The 22,085-nt window shown below is 43.0% G+C and overlaps 1 protein-coding gene across 1 annotated transcript in view; it reads left to right on the plus strand.

Annotated features, from left to right (window-relative positions):
* The first annotated feature begins 13,179 nt into the window (after positions 1-13,179).
* Positions 13,180-22,085, plus strand: part of Kiaa0319 (KIAA0319 ortholog) — a 50,818-nt gene continuing 41,912 nt past the window's right edge. The window contains exons 1-4 of the mRNA XM_032884493.1: positions 13,180-13,234; positions 15,410-16,185; positions 16,718-16,907; positions 21,168-21,266. Of these exons, the coding sequence (XP_032740384.1) occupies positions 13,180-13,234; positions 15,410-16,185; positions 16,718-16,907; positions 21,168-21,266 (1,120 nt within the window). The remainder of the gene's footprint in view (positions 13,235-15,409; positions 16,186-16,717; positions 16,908-21,167; positions 21,267-22,085) is intronic.

Here is a 22,085-nt window from a genome sequence, read left to right on the forward strand (position 1 = left end):
CAGGTAGAGGAGGGTGGAGCTTGCAGGAGCAGTGTGATGCACATTAGGCAGTAGAGGAGGGTGCTGCTTACTCATTTGGTAGAGTTAAATTCAAAAATACCACAGTATGTCACATTGCAGAAGCATTGAAATGGGTTAATACCACAATATGAAATATGTACATTATTAGGCCATCAATTATAAAAAAAAAAAGTAAAATTTGATTTATGTATCTACATGAAATACTTTCCTTGTTTAACTCTTATGACAAAAAAAAATGCAACATAAGCCACTGTAGTCTTTAATGGGCAAACTGAAAGATTTGAGAACCTAGTAATTTGTAATTTTTTAAGATTTACTTACTTTGTGTATATGAGCACACTGTAGCTGTCTTCAGATATAACAGAAGAGAGCATCGGATCTCATTATAGATGGCTGCGAGCCACTGTGGTTGCTGAGAATTGAACTCTGGACCTCTGGTAGAGCAGTCAGTGCTCTTAACCACTGAGCCATCTCTTCAGTCTAATTGTAATATCTTGAGGGATTTTCTTCATTTTGTTTTTGAACAGAAAAATCTCTACCTTGGTGAAATTCCTACTCTTGATAGCAGACAAGTAGTCTGCCATTGAACTATATAATGAGGCCAAACATTGAGCGTCCCTATCGAACTTCACTTTGTCCCTCCTTCAGAAAGCGTGCCAAGTTGTTATTGCTCAGAATTTCTTAGAAAACAGAAGTGAGCAATCAGGAAAAAAAAATCTACAAATGCTTGAATCATTTCTTTTTAAACCTGCCTGGTAAATAGCGAGGAGGGGGGTCCTCAGTGAATGTCCACTGAATATAGGATATGTAGTTTCACATTAATCCAGTCAGCATTTCATTCAGCACACTGATGATGGACAAATGAAAGAAAATCTGCTTTTATTTTTCGTGGTAAGCAGTTTGGTTGTTTTGGAGGGGTAGAAGTTGGGTAGGTCTCGTTTCTTAGTCTATGGGGATGTGTAGTTATCTCCATTAGTATCTCTAGTGACTTTGGTTTGCTCCTAAATTTGTCATGATGAGGACTGGGAGCGGTGTACACTGTGACTAAGTTCATCTTTGTCAACAACTCAGTGCCTCCTGGATTTTTTCACTGCATTTTTTCATTTCTCTACCATCATTAAATATGTACCATGATTGGAGAGAGGAGGAAATGTCTTCCTTCAGTGAGGTTTGGTGTTGGCCCTCTAAGCCCGTTTAGTGACTGAATTAATGATTTTTCCCCTTTTTAGTCCATGCTTATTTTTATTCTTCTTAGTCTTCGTTTTTGGCTTTTCCAGGCAGGGTTTCTCTGCATAGCCTTGGCTATCCTGGAACTCCCTCTGTAAACCATGTTGGCTTTGAGATGTGGCTGCCTCTGCAACTGGAGGGCTAGGACAAAGGCTTGGGCCCTTTCTGTTTTATAGCTCACTCTTCACCTCCTTAGTATCTCCATTAGTTAACACGTTCATATTATAAGGTGTTTTTAAATGTATGATATTGTGGAGGCCAGAGGGTGGTTTGTGGAGTCATTACCAATTTTATGTGTGTCTTCAGGGATCTAACTTAGGTTATCAGACTTTAAAGTAAGTCCCTTTACTGGCTATCTCACTGCCCTCCCCTTAAAAGAAAAGTCTCATTGGGCTGGGCTGGAACTTGCTAGACAGGCACTTGGATGGCTTCAAACTGATCATCCTGACTTGCCTAACTGTATCTGGCTCTTTAATTTATGGTTTGAAAGTGTTATGTAGCCATTCTCCTGCTTCAGCCTCATGAGTCCTAGGGTGTACTACTGCTCTTGAGTCATCTCTGTTTTCTAACAGGAGACGTTTAGGTTTGTAACTTGTCTGATGTGTCTCCACAAAGATGACAGTGCAGGCTTATTCTGGTGCGTAGCTCAGTCATTAAGCCATGATGATGGAATGAGTAAGGAATAATCTGCCCACCCTTTTGCCCCTTAATACCAGTTTGTAGACACTTTCTTATCCTTATTATACTAAAAATGCAAGGAATAGTGTTCCACCAACTTAGAATTTCCTGACTCAAGATTCCCACTACAAGTCACAAGTGGTGAATGCACTCAGCACCCATTTAACCTGCAGAGTAGAGTTGGTCTGTGTCGACATAGGCTCAGTTTACCGTCCTTGATTTGAAAGCAGCACTTATAATCAAGTAGGTAAATTATGAGGGTGGAAGGGGTGTCATGCAAAAGGCTTGGCTGAAAACAAGACTTGAATAGTCAGGTGACTTGACTTTGAGTAGTCTGAGCCAAGCAGTGCTTGCTATCGGGTGGAGCATTTTTCTAGGAGACCTGTCCATCCTTTCACCAGTTTAGAACCATGGCAGGAAAGAGGTGGGCCAGGGACCAGAGCAAGGAAACAAATGGAGGCCCCTCTGTTTAGTGGGGCAGTGCGGGCTGCGGCACAGGCCATCCCTAGGGGCGTGTATGCGCGTGCGTATGCGTCGCCCTGGTAACCCGGGAGGCAGAAAGGCGCTGAATCACCAGCACCCGCTGGCAGCATCTGTGCAGCCTCAGGGTGGGCAGGTGTCGCCTGCAGGTGTGGCTCGCAGGTGGCCCGACCGGACCTCAGCTACTGGGCAGTCTGGAGCACCACGGAGCCTGGAGATCGCTGGGAATGGAGGTAAGAGCCGCACTCAGCTGCATGCGTTCTTGTTTGGATCGATGGGTTCGCAGCAGGGTGGAGTCAGGGAGACTTGAGCAGCTAACCTTAAACTAAGAATAGGTTTCTTTAAAGTTAATTCAGTGCTGGCATTTGCTAAATGCGTTCTGTATCTGCTCTGTGAAGTACTCAGAGGCTTTTAATCTGGACTCTAGGTCCCCGGATTTCTAGCTAGGGTGTAGTTGGGGTTCCTCCTTTCCTCTGCTTAGAGATACAGGGTATGAATGTGTTTATGAGGGGTGGGTGTTGAATGAAGCTTCAGTGAGCTAGCTGTGCCTAGCTTCAGTGTCCCCAGCAGCCACCCCTCTCCCAATCCATCAGGCCAACTGTCAGCAATGAAGACAACAAGCAGGTAGGCGGTGCCAGTGGGGGGAAAAAAAGCCAAGAGGGGGATTTCTAAGGATTCCTCTGGACACCTAGGAAAAGCAAACTGGGATAGTCGCATGATTTGATGGTTTTCCTGTTTCGAGGAGGCGGGAGATTTGGGGATCTTTCCAACCTCTCAAATTGCATGCCTTAGACAGAAGAATTGTTACCTTTAAATTTCCTTTAGTGTTGTTGACATCCTTGTTACTGTTTACCAAAAACACCGTCCCCAGAAGCTTAATGCCGTTTAAAGGCTTTCTTTCCTGCTCTTTGAATTCCCTCCAAGGAATGGCACAGATTTATCGGGATGATAAAGCTGGAATCACTAGTCATCATTCTCAACACCTTTTGTTCTAATTGTATGAAGGGAGAAAGCAAGCGCGATCATATTCATGCTCATCTTTGCTGCTGGCTTTATTGAACATTTGCAGGTTAGATGTTGATATTTTTTCCAAGTGCTTGAACAGAAAAGTTGAGTGGTATTTTTGTTAATAACGGAAAAAAATATAGATCACATTTCCTAAAAAAAACACAAAAATGTTCAAGGTGAATGTGTGTGTTCATTTATTCGTGGAATGCACAGTGCCTGGGAAAATGCTTCAGTGAGACAACTGTGAAGTTATGTCACGTGCAAATTTTTATTTTGTGCTCATGATTTTACTTATTTCTAATGCAGATGGGACAAAGTAGAGATATCAATTCGGTTCTAAGCTTAGAATTTACTGAGAAAGTTGAATTCTCTGCAAACTGAAAAGGAGATATAGTTAAAAGAAAAAACGCGTAGCAGGAATTTTTAGAACCACAGATAACAGGAACGTATATCACATCTTTGCAGTGTAAAATGCCAAGGCAGAGGATGAGTTTCCTTTCAGAAAGATACAAATCACTGACTCACATCCTCACAGTTTAGAAAGCTGAAGGACAGCTTCAGTGAGTTATAAAAGAATGCGTATGGGGTTGGGGATTTAGCTCAGCGGTAGAGCGCTTGCCTAGTGAGCGCAAGGCCCTGGGTTCGGTCCCCAGCTCCCAAAAAAAAAAAAAAAAAAGAAAAAGAATGCGTATGTTTAAGTCCCCCGACTCCCAACAAAGAATCTTGTAAAACGGATCTGAAGAAATAAGGATATCTGTTTGGGGCAGGGGTTGGTGTGTGTGTGTGTGTGTGTGTGTGTGTGTGTGTGTGTGTGTGTGTGTGTTTGTAGGGTTGGATGACAGATTGGTAGCCTAATGACAAAGATGGCCTGCTTAGGGTTATGGTTTAGCTGTTAGTGGCAATCTCACATTAAAGAAACTATAACCTCTAAGCCCTAGTTTTCTCATCTGTAAAATAGAGAAAATAGTAAGGCCTACTCAGTGGAATTTCTATAAGAATTAAAATAAGAACAATAGAATTCCTACATCTGAGCTGTAAGGGTTGTTCAAACCCTAGTGTTGGATTCCAGCTTTGGAAATACAGAAGGATGTTATTGTTTTTGTTTTTAATAAACATTTTTATTTTTGATTTGTGTGTGGGTATGTATGTATGCCGCATATGGAATTTAAATTCCTAGAGCTAGGGTTCCAGGCACTTATGAGCTTCCAGATCTAGGTGCTAGGATCCAAACTTAAGAGGCCCATTTAGAAAATAATTAAAATAAAATAATATTACACAAATGCTTAAAAAACATGGTTTCTCTGTATAGCTTTGCTGTTAAGGAACTATGTAGACCATGGTGGCCTCAAACTCAGAGATCCTCCTGCCTCTGCCTCCTGAGTGCTAGGATTAAAGGCATGTGCCACCACAGCCAGTTTAATTCCTGAATTCAGGCAAGATGATCAAGGTCATCTTTGGCAAATCTATCAAGTTCTAGGTAAGTTTGGTTTATTTGTGATCTTGTCTCAAAAAGAAACAACAAAACTCTAAGTACAAGTTACATTTTAAAAAAAGATTTCAAAACTATTTATGTAGCTGCCTGTGTGGCACATGTTGTCTGGGTACCCACAGAAACCAGAAGAGAGTGCTAGATCCTTGGGAGGTGGAGTTACAGATGGTTGTAAGCTGCCCACTTGAGTTCACTAGAAAAGCAGCAAGTGCTCTTAGCCACAGAGCCAATTCAATGAAAGTTATTTTTGAGATAAAAATGTTCAGGAAAAGAAATTTATGTTTTCAAAATAACATGTCACTAAAAGTAGAATTACTTTAATATGGCCAAAACTTTTTTTGATGTATAAAGTCAAGTTTCATTAGAAACATCAGAATGGAAACATGTATCTTTCCTTGTAACATCTTTATAAAAACAATAAATATAACAGATATGATCAAAAGCATGTCAATTTAATACCCTGTTAACTATATTTAATACTCTGAAGGAACATTTGCTTTCTTGTAAATATAAAATATAAAAACATGAAATAACTGGTAGGTTATTGTTCTATTTCCTTTAAAAATCTATTTTATAGGCTAGCCAAAACTACATAGACCTGTAGATTGCTGCCCACACATGGGTGAGGGCAGGTGAAATCTAAGACTGGAGTCTGTGATTGGGCAGTGAAAAAAGGTGGACTGAGAGTTTTAGAGACAGAACTGAGAGGGGCAGAGAGGACAGACAGACAGAGAAGATGGAGGAAGAAGAGGACAAACCTGATCCATGTGGCTTTAAATAGCCACAGGTAGCTATGAATGTCATAGAAGGGATAGAATAATATAGGACAATTTGTGGGCAGCTTGTATCAGTATCAGTTGGCTCTGAGTTCATTGCACATTTTGTGCGTTGAAAACTTACTGTTATAAATCTGGCTGATAAATTACAAGCCTCTAGAGTTTTGATTCTACTGGGTTACAGGGATTTGTGACAGCTAGCTGTAGGGGGAAGATGACTGGGAATGTGAGCGTTCTAAGGCAAGTTCCTGTTGGGCTGTTGCCACATGGGGACCACTGGGGCCGGAGACCGCATTACTAGAGCACAGCCAGCAATAGCGTGGGTTGTTTTTTTTAATTATTACATGCAACATAGACCCTGTCTCAAAAAACCACACAATATAAATCCTATCCTTTAGAGCTCTGGCCTTGTTACATTTCATAAAACAAGTTAAGTTCCAAATGCATTTTTGGAAGGATCCAAACTGTCACTCTAGCACCTGCTCAGAATGTCAGAGTGGGGGATTTTTATTTTCTATCAATTTCTATCAATTCTGGGAAGTTTCTACCCCTTGTATTACTTTTTTTTCCTCATCAGCTTTGTTGAAGTGCGGTTGAGTAATAAAAACGGAGCCGAGCATGGTTGATTCATGTCTGTCATTCTAGCACTTGGAAGAGGGAGGCAGAAGGATCTGGAATTCAAAGTCATCTTTGGCTGTATAGTAAATTTGAAATTAATCTGGGTTGCATGATTCCCTGCCCCCACTCCCCAAAAAATCCACAAACCCAAAAGCAACAGCAATAAAACCCTACTGCCAGGGCCATCAGTGTGGCTTAGTAGGTAAAGGTACCTCCTACCAGTATAGCTGTTCTGACGTCAGTAGTTCTAGGTCTTCAAATGCACGGTGCTGACCCAGAGGCTTCCAAGTCCAAACCCTAAGAGCAGGAGCCCTACTGTACCTGACTTTAGAAGCCAGAGACTTAGGCTATGAGTGGGCTATGACTGGGCTCTTCCACCTGCAGCCCTAGCATGTGGCAGTACCAGGCTGTGCCTGTTCAAGTTACAACATCTGGGAAAACCTAGGGAGTTGGGACCTTCAGGTCTTAGGGTGTCTACTGAGACAATTCTCGGGCCTACATAGGATCTTTGGACAGCAGCCGTAGTTATAGTTCTTGGGAGTTAAATAGCACAGATTTTCACCCCTTCCTTGGCAGCTCCCTGGGACTGTTCCAGAGACTGGGCCATGTTTTTTTAACCATTGGCTCTTCTGCTCCCAATGTTTCTGCCCCTTGCAGCTGCCTGGAACACTCCAGCTGCCTTCTTGACGCTACTACTACTGCTGCTGCCACCACTGCCAGCTCCTGATGTGGCAGCTGCTGCCTTTGCCATTGTATAATCCCATTGATGTTATCTTCCATTTCCAGCCCAACCTGTTCTACTGATGAGGAAGCTTACAGGTTGACAAGAGGGACTGGAACAATGGCTCAGCAGTTAAGAGTGCATACTGCTCTTGCCGAAGACTCTTCCCAGCACTCCAGCTCCAGAGGACTCAATGCCTTCTTCTGGCCTCCATGTATACTACACACATGCACATACCACATACAGATATACCCTGTGCTGGTCAGGCTTTTAATTTTTTTAATATTTATTTTTATTCACTTTACATCCTGATTACAGCCCTCTAGGTTTTTAATTTTTAAATTAAATTTTTTTTAATTTATTACCAGTTTACTTGAAAAAACTCAGACTAAAGCTTGCAAAGAAGTCACTTTAATTAAAATCAAAATAGATTGCAATCATCTCTCGGTTAATATTTGAATAATTTTATGGAAAAAATTTGAGAACACAAGTTGGAAGAGGGAAAACTGAATATGAAGAAAATACACACACACACACACACACACACACACACGGTTGTTTGAATAAGAATGGCCCTGATAAGTTCATATATTCCAACACCTTGTCAGGGAATGGCACTTTTTAGGAAGGATTATTGGGATCAGGAGGTGTGGCCTTCTTGGAGTAGGTGGTAACCTTGGAGGAAACCCACACAAGGCCCACCATCTCTCTTGTCTGGGATCAGGATTTAGCTCCAGCACCATGAGTGCCACTATGCTTCTGCCACAATAGGATAACCCTCTGAAAGTGTAACCAAGCCTACAGTTACATCATTTTTTTTTTTTTTAATTAAAGTTGCCTTGGTCATGACGTCTCTTCACAGCAATAGGACAGTGACTAGGACAGAAGTAGGTACCAGGGAGTTTCGTATGCTAGCCATGCTATCTGTTGGAAGACTTTGGGATTTTCAGTACCTAAGAGAAGTTTTTAAATGATCCTAACATTGCAACACCAGGGATCGTACAGGATGGTCCTTCCTGGCTGCCCTACAAATTCAGCCAAACACCTTGCTCATAATAGAAGGGAGTATGGCAACGGTTTTTGTAGCAATTATAGCATAGTCCTTTAATGGACATGAAGGATTGTGCTTGCACCTAGTGTCATAGGTCTTCTGCTGGGCCACCAAGAGACCTATGTCCTATGTTCTCATCCTGTGTGAAATAGTTTATCTAGGCTTATGATAACAAAAAGGCTCCTGGAATCATGGCTGAAATATTTCCTTTGGAGTCAGAGTTCAGCTTCAGCAATAAACAGCTCTAGTTGCTTTTGCAGCTTCCTCAAGGTGTCCCCAAGTCTTCAGAGCAGTGGGTAGTCTGAAAGCCAGTACTAAAGCTGATACAACTCTTCAAGGCCACCACAAACTACAAATGAAATAGCAACTTGTTGTTGTTGTTGTTGTGTTTTTGTTGTTGTTTTGCTTTTGTTTTTGGACAGCGTCTTTCTATTGTGTAATTCTGGCTGTCTTGGAACTTGCTATGTGGACCAGAAGGCTGACCTCAGACTCACAGAGATCCAGCAGCCTCTGCCTCCACAGTGGTGGAATCAAAGGTGTACTTCACCACGCCTGGTTAAATATCAGGGTCTTAATGGTCTCGCTCACATAAATCATTAAAAGTGTATTTGCACTTTGGTATTTGATCCATCTTTAATCCCAGCTCCCAGGAGGCAGAGGCCCCGTGAGTCTGAGGACATCCTGGTGGTATACATTAGCAAATCAGAGGTAAATTGTAAAACCCTGTTCAAAAAAAAAGTTGTATGTTTACTCTGAAGCTAAGGACAACTATTCTAATCACAGTGAGCCAAAGCTAATGGTCCTTAACAGGGCTTGCCCCTGCTCCAGCGTCCTAGAACAGAGGCCTTTCAGTCTCTCTCAACCTCAGAACTTTTATCTTCATTGATTGCCTCTTCCAGATTCGTGTAAATTCTATCAGGAAATGTATATTGAGCTGTTTGTTACCTCATGGCTCTTCTTTCCAGTTTTTTTTTATTTCTTTGAGTTGAATTTTGGGTTATGGTTGTATTATCCCAGCATTTTGGCTCAGATCAAGTGTAAAATACATTTCTATTCTAAAAGTCAATAGCTGGGCATATTTTTATTGAAACTTTTATCATTTAAATTTTTTAAAATTTTTACATGACTTGGTATTTCTAATTTTTTAAAAATATTATTTATTTAATGTATATAAGTAGCTGTCTTCAGACACACCAGAATAGGGCATCAGATCCCATTACAGATGGTTGTGAGCCATCATGTGGTTGCTGGGAAGTGAACTCAGGACCTTTGGAAGAGTGCAGTCAGAGTTCTTAACCACGAATTCATCTCTCCAGTCCTCATTTAAAGGTTTTTAAAGATTTAGTGTGTGTGTGTGTGTGTGTGTGTGTGTGTGTGCATGTGTGCGTGTGTGTATGTGCATATGTGTGTGTGTGCATGTGTTTGTGTGTGTATGTGTGTATGTGTGTATGTGCGTGTGTGTGTGCATGTGTGTATGTGTGTGTGCGTGCGTGCGTGTGTGTGTATGTGTGTATGTGTGTGTGCATGTGTGTGTGTGTGCATGTGTGTATGTGTATGTATGTGTGCGTGCGTGTGTGTGTGTGTGTGTGTGTGTGTGTGTGTGTGTACGCACGCATGCGCCTATAGAGGCCAGAGAACATTAGATCCCCTGGAGCTGTAGCAACACGTCGTTGTGAGCTGCACAGTGTAGATGCTTGGAACCAAACTTGAGTCTTCTACAAGAGCTGCAAGTGCTCTTAACTCTTAGACTATTTCTACAGCCCCATAAAAATGCTTGCTCTATACACCTATGCCACGGTCAGTGTGAGACTACTAAATCAGTTCTTTACTGAGTTCTAGTAATGGACATACCTTGGCAATCCTTCTACTTGTTTGCAATCTTGCAGTTTATGGCTCTGTGTTTTTCTAGTCCCTAGTAATAGGACTCACTATCCCTTCTTAGCCTACAGGGTTGCATAATATTTTACAATGTCAAAGTCTACCACACTTGCCTGCTGCATTAGTTTGATGTTGCTGTAGAATAATTACAAAAATAGTGACTTAAAACATCATACATTTTTAGAATTTATAAGGGACTGAAATCAAGACTCAGATGAAGTTTCCATTGAGGTGTGCTGTGTGGCTTTTCCTGGAAAAATAGAGAGGGCAACAGTACTCCAAAAATGCAAGTCTATTCAGCTGAATGGACCGATGAGTTCATTGACATTACTTACAGGAGCAACTCCATCACCAAAAAGCCCACCCAGCATGGCTAAACATTCAGAAAACTACAACACTGGACTTTCCTGAGGCAGTTGCCGGCATCTATACCACTGAAGAGTCTTCTTAACCTCATAACTTTTCATAACCCAAGGGAGGAGCCTTATGACCCTTTAAGTTTCATGGGCCTGAAGAACCTTTCTGCCTCCTCCAGTGGGGGAATGTTTCAATCTGGACCAAACAGCTACTTAACAGCTTGCATTCTTATCCCGAAGATCTGGGGAAGAATCTGCATGCAAGCTCTCTCTCTCTCTCTCTCTCTCTCTCTCTCTCTCTCTCTCTCTCTCTCTCTCTCTCTCTCTTTTTCTTTTTTTCGGAGCTGGGGACCGAACCCAGGGCCTTGCGCTCACTAGGCAAGCGCTCTACCGCTGAGCTAAATCCCCAACCCCTGCATGCAAGCTCTTATTGGTGGCTATACAATTCAGTTCTTTAAAGTTGTGTGATTTATGTCTGCATGGACTAAAGGCATTAGTAATATACTCCAAGTTACCAATACTAAAGAACTTACCCTTGATGTCATTTAAGGGAGCCATTGAATCCTCTACTTTAGGGCTCCCTTTGTCTTCTGCCTTCTGTCTGTTGCATGAGTGTGTATTTGTGCCTGACTGAGGCTGTCTTGTGAATCTGTGTCCGTGTATGACTGGGTATGTCTATCCTTCGCAGAGGGCTTTGGTATTTATTTATTTATTTGCTTGTTTGTTTGTGTTGAGACATGGTCTCTCTATTATGTAGCTCTGGCTGTCCTGAAACTTGCTATGTAGACCATGCTGCCCTGGAACTCACAGAGAGCCAATTTCCTCTGCCTCCCAAGTACTGCCAAGTCTGTCCCTGGACAGAGACACAGAACTAAATTTCTCTCTGTCCTTTCACCCAGGCCTCAGAGGAAGTCTTGGGTTGAGGTGGCTGTCCACAATGTCCTGCATAACAGCTCCCACACATTTTCCACTCTGCGTAATGGCACTTGTTCTTGTGTTTGCTGACTCCCCTGGGTTTTGTCTTTAGCTCCACCTTCCATTCTACCCATCAGCAGGTCCTGCTGATCACCTGAGCCACCTCTCCAGCCATAAGGATGTTTTGTCTCTCTTGAAGCAGAGTTTCATGTAGCCCAAGCTGGTCTTGAACTTGTGATCATCTTGCTTCTGCCTCCTGAGTGCTGGGATTAACATTTCATTCCCTAAGGGAGAATATGGTAGTGATCAAATGGATGATGTCAGGATCCAGACTGTGTTTGCCTCTTAAAAAAATTAATCAGTAGATGGCCAAAGGGTTTTGGTTTTAATGGATTTGAAAGTTCAGTAAAACAGCTCTTATTTTCTTTATGTCTACCATGACTTTATGCAAACCTAAACACTTTACAACCCATAAACAAACAGCAGCAACAGCATAGCTCCTCTACCACTTGGCCATCTGTAATTCTAAGAGATCCTGGTAAGTAAAGAACATGTTGTGTTAGAAGTGAAAGAACAGGGCATATGAGCTCTGAGACACTGAAGATGTGAATGCTAGTAGCTGGACATATATAAAAGCAGAACTCTGACCCGCAAATCACAAAAACCTGCCCAGGAACCCAAGCCTTTATCTATAACAAACAGTCCAGGAAGCCAGCCTGCCAAAAGACTCCTGGGAAGTGGATTGCCACCTCCAGTACTTCATGAGGCTACATAATGCCTTCTACATCAGTTAGCTCAAAGTATGCAGGACCCACGAATTGATCACTTCCTTAATTTTTAAACCCCCTTTCCTAGCTTGGAACTAACCAGACAAAGCAAATACACTCCTGCCTTGGTTAGGGTTTCTACTGCTGCCATGAAACACCATGACCTAAAATCCAGTTGGAGAGGAAAGGTCTTGTTTGTCTTACACTTCCATATCATTGTTCATCATCAAAGGAAGTCAGAACAGGAACTTAAACAGGACAGAAACCCGGAGGCAACAGCTGAGGCAGAGACCACAGAAGGGTGCTGCTTACAGGCTTGCTCCCCATGGCTTGCTCAGGCCATTATTTTTATAGAACCCAAGACCACCAGTCCAGGGATGGCCCCACCTACACCAGTTACTAATTAAGAAAATGCCCACAGGGCTTGCCTACAGTCCTATCTTATGGAGGTATTTACTTAATTGAGGCTCCCTCCTCTTGGATGTACAATTCCTCATACTAATTCATACTAATCCCTGGATGCTCTACTTCTAGCCAGCCAGGACTGTCTCCCATAGTAGCAGCCTCCTCTCCCAACACGCCCAAAGCCTCCCCTTTATCCACTAAATAGCATTTCCTCTCTTCTGCCTTTGCCTCTCCTCTGCTAAACACAATTGACAGTGGTTAACTCCTTTGCCATAAGACACTGTGATAGAGCCTTGCTTTTCTCAATTGATTGGACTTTGTGTTCTGTTTGTAGAGTGAGCTGTCATAAAACTTTTTGCTTTTTGTTTTGTTTTGTGAGGCATTATTTAGCTCTGACTGTTCTGGAACTTACTATGTAGACCAGACTGGCCTCAAATTCATGGAGATCTACCTGCCTCTGCCTTCAGAGTTCTGGATTAAAGGCGTGTGCTGCTGTGCTCAGCTTGTTTTGGGTCTTCTGAGGAATCAACTGTCCTGGGCATTTTAACACACTTCTCTGGAGAGATGGCTGCTTGGGATATGACTCTATTCTGTAAACAGGACAGCTCTCCACTAACATGAATACATGATAGGGCCATGTGTTTCATTCCACATTTACCTAATCCTTTCTTCTTTTTTGTCTCTGTTTTCTTTGAAGTTCTAGAAGGCTACATCTGACTGGCTCATCAACCATCAAAGACAGTCTTTCCAAATCCACTGCCTTGGAAGCCTCATCTTGTGTGAGGCAGAATGGTGTCCCCACCAGGAGTACTGTCTTCCTTGCTGCTGCTGGCAGCCATGGCAGGTAGGAAGTCATTAGCTAACCATCGTCATTTCCTGAGCGACCTGTAAAAGTTGGCTTCCATGGTTTATGGTTTCCAGGCCAGCCATTAAACATGTTTTTGCTGTGATTCACTTGCTGCAGGACAGGACACATGTCTTTAAGGGAATGAAAGCACATCAGACCATCTGGGTCAGGAAGAAACTTCTGGCTTGGTCTACGTGTAGGTCAAGTAGAGATGTCATAAAAAGGCAATGTTTTGGAGAGGTTGGGGTTCCTTACCTGTGCTCTCCATTCTCTCTTGACTTCCTAGGAGGTGTGGCTTTTGTGGTGTTCAGCTCTAGTAAATTAGTCTTTCCTCTATATCCCGGATCTAGCTCTTCTCAGAAAAATGATAGACCAAAACTACTTGTACTAGATTTGTATTTGAGACATCAGCTTCACCTGTTGCTTTTTTTTTTAATTGGAAAAGGAATATGTGTAGCAGTTCTAAATTCTCTTACATTGGATGAAATAGTCTTTCCATAGATCTGATATTTGGCATTGTGTTGCATTTATTCATTAAATGTGTGTGTGTGTGTGTGTGTGTGTGTGTGTGTGTGTGTGTGTGTGTGTGTTGTGTGTGTGGTGGGGGTCAGCTCATGGAGATCAATTCTCTAATTCTCTTCTCCTCTCTTCTCCTACCGTATGGATTCAGGCCATCAGTCTTGGAAGCATGCATCTTTACCCTCTGAGCAATCTTCCTGGCTCTGGCCCTGTGTTATGATACTGCTAATCTACCTACCATGCTAACGAGACACCTGCCACTGTGCTACTAAATATCTGTCTATTACAGTGATCTATGTACGGGTTACACAAAAGGTGGTTCCAATGCACCATGCAGCCATTTTCATGTGTTTTCTGTTAGAAACTGTCTGTGACTAAAGCAACACTTATCAAAAACAACTGTGAACAATCATCCCTTACTAGGAAGGGACTCCCGTGCTATTGAGGTCTGCTTCTGTTGTTTTGTCACAGAAACCAAGAAGCCGCACTTCATGCAGTATATGCCAGTGCCCACTGTAGTGACTCTGTAGAAAGATGAATATTTTATTATTGAGAATCTGAGTAAAACCAAAGGGAATGTAAAACAAGTCACAGTGCTGCACACCTTTAATGCCAGCACTTGGGAAACAGAGGCAGACGGGTCCCTGTGAATTCCAGGTTAGCTAGGACTACATAGTGAGGCCCATCTCAAAAACCAAACAAACAAAAATTTGATTAGACATATGTACTGAGGACAAGTTTTTTTTATCTTGGACATTTTCCTTTCATATGATCTATCATCAGCCTGTGAGATTAAAAAAGATCTATTAACAACATCAATAAAACAAAGATACTTTTCTGTTACTTCTGTAACTAATTTTTACACAAGGGTTGTTGTAAATTACATAAAAGGGGACACAGTAGGAAGAATGGAATTCTATGAGGAGATAGAATGTGTAGGCAAAAAGGTGCATGCTAGTTGGAAAACCATATGTGGAGAGAAAGAATAGAGGGGTGGAGAGAGAAAAGGAAGAATAGAGGGTAGGTGGACAAGGCAGTGGGTGGATGGATGAGTGAGTGAGTGAACTATGGATGAATTGGTGGAAAGACAGGTGATATCTGGACGGAAGCACCGTGCAGCGGACCCTTCTGTAGGGAGTGATGATGGCTGACTGAATAGCCAGGGATGGAGGAGCCTCTGTTTTTCTGAGTGGGTCCCCTGGGATATGAATGTATGTGTGTATGTATATTACATTCTGAATATGAGAGAAAGCATGGTGGTCTGTCAGCCTTTCCTGCCATTATCCTTTTCCTCCCTCTCCTTTCAAAACCTTCCTCTTCCAGTACTCCCAAGTCATATGTGTATATGCATATATGTGCATAAAAGTCCCATATCTAAATCTAGATTCTGCATATGAACTTGGGTTTGAGTTGTTTTCTTGAGACCAGGTCCCATGTAACCCACCCATGTGGGCCTCCAGCTCTCAAGGATGACCTTGAACTCCTGATCCTCCTGCCTCCACTTCCAAAGTGCTGGGATTATATTCCAGGCGTATGATGCAGCTCGGATATTTATGGGTCATTTGTGTTTCCTCTTTTGAGATCTGAGCAGTTCTTTTGTCTGCTTACCAATCTGACTTTTTGTACTGAGTCATGTACCACTCTGGTCCTCAGGTGGCAGCTCTCAGCAGTGCTCCGAGGGCAGGACTTACTCCGACGCCATCATTTCACCTAACCTGGAAAGCATTAGAATCATGCGGGTGTCTCACACCTTCTCTGTGGGAGACTGTACAGCAGCTTGCTGTGACTTGCCCATCTGTGACCTGGCCTGGTGGTTTGAGGGCAGCTGCTATCTGGTGAACTGCATGCGCCCGGAGAACTGCGAGCCCAGGACCACAGGCCCCATCCGATCTTACCTCACTTTCGTGCGCAGACCTGTCCAGAGGTCTGGGCAGCTGCTGGACTATGGAGACATGATGCTAGGCAGGGGCTCCCCTTCAGGAGCTTGGGGAGACTCCCTTGAGGACCTCAGGAAGGACTTGCCCTTTCTAGGCAAAGATGGGGGGCCAGAGGAGACTGCTGAGTACTCGGATGATTACAAGGAACTGGAGCGGGGCCTCCTGCAACCCTCCAACCAACAAGATCCCAGAGGCAGCGCAGAGTACCCCGACTGGAGCCTGCTGCCCAGCAGTGATGGAGATTTCAATGCTTCAGCTACGGGAGACAACTCAGCTGCTTCCACAGATAAACTGCAGGACCTCACGCCCTACCCACTGGACCAGGAGCAGCTGCAGTCCCTGAATGAGTCAACTTGGTCCCCTACACCCAGACACTCTGAAATGAGCAGTATGTGGCCTTCCTCTGCGACTGCATCACCTACAGAAGAGGGACTAGAGGGAGAAGAGACTTTACAGCTCCAAGAGCAACCGAACAATAGTTCTGGAAAAAAGGTGGGTGTGCTTGAGATGTGCTGGGGTAGGCAAGGCAAGGAACACAGGGCTAAGCTCTGCCAGACTCTTTTCAGGCTAGAGGAACCCAAGGAGGTTTCTCCGAAGGGTGTTAGCTACCTCAGGCCTATGCCAGAGGATGAATGTCTGTCAGAGCCTCACTGGAAAACAGAACAGCATTCTTTTGCGGTGTTTCCTTCTCTAAGCAGACAGTTTGGAAAGAAGCCAGAGCCTCCTCTTCCTAGGTCATCTACCTACGAGTACCTGTTGGGTACACTAACTAGGAGCCTGTGCCACCAACCAGCTCTGTCTTCTTGTAATGAAGGCACTGGTACTGTTATGAGTGTTCTCACCCCAGTGACCTGACTACCTACTCTACCTCCCCTCACCTGAAAACCATCCCAGGGGCGTCAGGGTTTAAGTGCATGAATTTGGAGAGGGTGGGCACAAACAATCCACTGCTCAGCTTTCTTATTGTTCAACCCAAATAGACAATTTTTTCATAACGAGATAACCTTTTTAATTTATCCTACAGGTTCCAATGCCTTCCCATAATCCTTCCCCTGCCAGCCTGGAGTCTAGCCCAACCACGGTGGAAAACAGCTCCATTTTTACAGTCACTCCATGGAGCAGAGATCCCGGCACCCCAACATTTCCTGCCAGTACAGTCCTCCCTGGGCTGATCCCACCTTCATGGCCCTTGTCACCTACCACTTCCAGGACAGGTAACTTTTGAAAAATATAATTAGAAGACATTTAAAGGATCTACCAGTGACAATGTTTATGGTTTAGTCCTCCCTTTGGCCCCAGCCTTGAGACTTAACTGCCACAGTGCTATTATAACCAGAGGAAGAGATGAATCACATGCTGCCGTTTCCCCCTGTGGCTCTACAGAGCAAGAGAGGAGGTAGATGGATGGCTCTGATACTCAATCCTCAATCCCTGTTAGAGGATGCTATGGCAGCAGAGGAAGGTTACCTGACCTACCAGGAGTGCCAGGAAACCTTTCTGTAGGAGGAACTGGGGGGTTAGGGTGAACCAGCTCACATGGGGCTAGCCTGTTCTATATAGTGAAGCAATACATGTTCTAAAAGGATTGAGTGTTGTATGTATTTCTGGTTAATGAGCTTTTAGCAAGAACAAAAGGCAGCTGTATTTCTATTTGGGGTGATCTCAATGGGGAGATGAGGGAACTGCAAAAAGCCTGTCCTGATGCTGGAAGCAGAAGAAACATGGCAGGTCAGAAGTGCCTGCAGTGTTCTCTAGTTTCCAATGCTCCTCTCCATGGGAAAGCACTCGTCTTGAGAGTGTTGACTTCTGAATCTCAGCACCATGAGTGATCTCTTCTATCATGTGTGGAAGAGAGGTCAAGACTTACAACATTTTGGAAGAACCAGAAGGAGATTGTTTGGCTAGAGCTGATTTGGCGAGTGAAGAGGGCAAGGTAGGAGCCTAGAATAGGAAGGATTATCTAGATTAGTGCCAGGAGCCATTAAGGAGAAGCTAAAAACTAGCAGGCGATCTTCCTGAGATGCTTCTGCCATGGACTGTACAGTTAATGATGGATTTGCTTCTACAGACAAGGCCAAGGAGACCTCATTTTAGGAAAATTCCTGCTATTTTATGCTTTTCCTGTTTATATATATATATATATAATAATATATATATATATATATAATAATATATATATATTGCAATCACTAGTATTAGCCTACCCTTTTGAGCAGATTTCTGCAGAACAACAAAATTGTACTGTCTTGTAGTTATGCTATATAGACAAATAGACAAGTTCTTAATTCTTAATGACGATATTGTAGGAATTCCTAAAATTATATTGGTAATTATTAAGCTCTTTTATAATAGGATTGCTATTAACTCCTTTTTGATGTCAAAACTGCAAAGATAACTCTGCTAGTCTTCAAGTGTCATGAGTTAATTGCTTGTGCGATAGCAAGCAGGCATCTGCAATTTAGAGCACATTCCAAGAGGTTGTAAAACTATTAACCAAAGGTCATAAAAAAGGAACTAATCATTTACTATAGGTGCAAGGACAGAAGATAAAATATTGACTGGGTTTATCTATATAAAAACTTTACTAATAACTTAGTCATAGAAGTTATGATTTTTAACTCTCTATGAACCTGTAGAGCTGGTGACAGATGATGAATGTTTGGCCAGATACTTGCTCCTAATGGATATGCATGTAAACATTCTCTGTTGTAAACTTCTTACTCAATTTATGTTTGAACTTCTAGTGAACTTTTGTTAAAAAAAAAAAAAAGGTGGATGCTTGGGAAAACCATGCGATCTTTTCTCCTAGAAAAGGTACAAAAAGACTAGAAAAGACAACATTGGAGGTTATAACCTTGGAGAGATAGCATTGGGAACATAGCATTGGGGAGTAAGGCATTTGAGAGTAAGAGCATTGTTACATCAGAGCAGGAGGAGAGAGCAAGATTAGAAGGAGAATGCAAAGTGGAATAACTTAGAAATTATGAGGCAACTTAAAATATTAAGAGAGCAATATGCGGAATGCAGAGTGAAAGAAAAAAGAAGCTGAGGAGAAAACAGAAGGAATAGGCAGCTTTCTCCTTACCATGGGACAGAACAGGTTTTAATAGCAAGGAAGGTTTCCTCTTATTAAAGATGACAAAGCTTTCTTCTTACAGACTTGGATTTAATTCATTTAGCAATAAAAGAGTAGAAACCTTTTCTTTCCCTATGCAGTAAAGATTAGAGCTCATTTTTCATCCAGAATACTTTTTGTTCTGGCACTTGGTCTTTTGCTCCATGTATTTACATGTATATTCATGTAAATATGGGTGTGTGTGTATGTGTGTGTATGTGTGTGTGTAAGTATGTAATTATGAGATAGAATGTAAGCTTGGTTCAGCTGGTTTGAATGGAGATTTATGAATGTATATACATGAATCTTTATATGAATTTATGTGGGTTTAATCCATATTTGCTTGTGTAGAAGTTTTTCTTTCTGTGTGACTCTCTTCTCTTGGTTCAATAGAAGTTTATTGATCCAAACTTCCCTTAGCCTGACAGATGAGAGGCATCTAGACAAGAGTGAAAAGGCTCTAGCAATTAATCCTTTGCTTAATTCCCTCATCCACTTTTCTTAGAGAACTTCCATAGTAAACATTTTAGAGAGAACATAGAAATAAAGCTGAAATCACTTTTCAGTGTGTCCCTTTTTCTTCCTGGAACGTCAACTAACAGGCAGGGAGTTAGAGCCATGCAGTTCCTGAAGAGATAGAACAAGGGCTACTTTACTTAATCCCTTGGTGTTTTATGATGAGGTGCTAAATGCCAGAGACTGCAGTTTTTGGCCTCTGTGGAACTCAGGTAGGTCAGTTACTGACTCAAAGTGACTTAGACTTAAGACAGGTATACAGTCACCCTAAATATCTTGTAAGACCAAGTCTTACCTCTGCTGATGCTCTTCCCTCTGTGCTGCCTCAAGAGGATCCAAAAAGAACGAAGAGCAGCCAAGGCTGCCCCTCCCCTTTCTACATGCCCCCCCCCCCAGCAGATTAGGTTCAATGAGGTGGGTCAGACTGAACCGCATAAAAAAGGAAGAAAGTGAGCTGAGCCTCAGCGTTCATCTTTCCCGGCTGTGGACACAGTGTGCCCAGCTGCCTCACACTCCTGCTGCTTTGCATTCCCTGCCTTGATGGACTGTGTACCTGTGTATGCTGTGAGCCAAAATAAACCCTTCCTTCCTCAAGTTGCTGCTGCCAGGTATTTTATTACAGTGACAAGAAAATTAAATAAAAACCAAAATAAGACCCATTGTCCAGAAGGTCAGTGGGGATTCATGCGTCCAACATCAACTCGAGTATGAGGATGGTTATAGCTACAGCTCAATTCAAAGGGTGACTGTGGAGGTGCAAGTCTATCATCCAGCACTCGGGAAATGGAGGCAGGAGGGCCGGGAGTTCAAGATCATTCCTGACTACATACAGAATAAGAGACAGTCTGGGCTGTATACAATTCTGTCTCAAATAATAGTAATTCCACCACCATAAAGGCTCAGCTGCATTTGAGACCTGACTGGTATCCCAGGGGCACCCTAAACTGGTCCTACTCAGTTCTGTTTCTCTGCTGTTCCTTAACCTCCACTTTATTGACTTTGATCCTGAACTTAGTGAGGAGAGGATTGTGGTGAAAGAGAAGCTGTGTGGGGAAGAGAAGCTGGGATTGGGATCCCTGGCTGCTAATGGTAATATCAGAATATTGGGGTATCTTTGAGAATGACACAGCTCTTAATAAGCTTGGATGGTGGCAGGGGCGTGGGGTGGCTAGAGTCCCAGAAAACTCAATCCAAATAGTTTATTCTGAACCAAATCATGAATGACAGTGAAGCTAATGCCAATTGAGGCAAACCTACAGCGCCATAGCAGGACTGTAGCAATGCCATTCAGGTTGTACAGTAAATGAGCTTTGCTGCATTAGTAGGGAACTGCTTTTGATGAGAGTTAATGCCCTTGCTGCTGGAGTTAAAGTACCTTTCAGGTCCTGAGCGTGCCTGGATTTCCTGTTGGAAAAGCTCCAAGAGCAAGGCCATTAGCAGTCATTTATGAGGAGTTCCTGGCTCTGAGCCCGGCTAATGACACTGAGACACTTATGAGCACTCTTGACCTTGGTGTAAGTAAGGACGGCTCACCAGGGAGTCAGGAAAAAGCTGGTTGCAACAGAGAAAACACAATCGCTGGTCCTTCACCTACTGGTAAAACTGCCACCCAACACATTGGCTCATTCAGAATGAGTATTTTCTTCACAATGCCAACTCATGTAGGAAGTTTTAAACTTACAAGGCCTATCTTGCAACATAACAGAGCACACTGGCCCAAGGTGGGGTGCCTTAGGTAAAATTATATGAGGCATGATCATTCTCAGAATGGGTATATTTACGGAGACATAGTTAATCTCATTGTATTGGATAATGACATGCACTGTTTCTAATTAACTTTTAGTAAAGGCTCTTGCTGTGTCTGCTGGAGATAACTTAGTACTAACCTTACCCAATGGAGAAGCAGAACTGAAGGCCTCTGTTGAGCCAGCGCCCCCTGCAGGTGAGAGTCTGGTATTCTTGGTGACTCAGACTGGTAGAGCTCGGGCATTCTCTCAATATTCCACAGTGGGTGATGGTCAAGTTTTGCTGAGGTAGGGTAAATGCAGTAGTTGTCTAGGAAGTTAAATGTCATTCATAATCTTTAACTGGTCAGGTTGGAAGGTCACAGTATTATATGAGAGAGGAGGGGTTGCCGCATGCAAGACCTTGATCTGTCTGTGACAACCCACAGAGGCCAGGAAGATCCACTGTGAGGAGAGGGGCTGACGTGCAGTGGGAGGCTTGCTTGCAGATGCTGTGGTTTTAACAGCACAGTTGAGAGACTCTCAAAAATACTCCAGACCAGCTGCTCAAAAGTGTCAGGGCTTGTGAGGGACTGTGGACAAAGTGTAAGCCTGAGAATCTGTGTTCAGATCCCCAGATGCTAGCACGAATCATGATTCCAGCACTCTGGTGGCACAATGGGAGGGAGAGAGAGGCTAAGGCCTGGCCTATCTCTTGCTCTTGCACAGACGAATGCCAAGTGATCCCATCTCAAACAAGTTGGAAGTAGATGACTAACACCTGAGTCTGTCTTCTGACCGCTCCACACACATGTACACTTACACTCACATACACTCCACACATACATATCATACACATATGTACATACACACAAACACCCATAAAATACCCACACACAGACATTTAAGTACAGGGCCAAGGTGTAAGTGCTTGCCTTCCCTTCACCCAGCAACCCACTATTCTGAGCTTCGGAACCATCCCTACAACCTGTCAGTGCACTTTGATCCTCACTCAGGTCACATGGGTCAGTTACTTC

This window comes from Rattus rattus, chromosome 14 (genome assembly GCF_011064425.1).
Source record: "Rattus rattus isolate New Zealand chromosome 14, Rrattus_CSIRO_v1, whole genome shotgun sequence".
Taxonomy (NCBI): domain Eukaryota; kingdom Metazoa; phylum Chordata; class Mammalia; order Rodentia; family Muridae; genus Rattus; species Rattus rattus.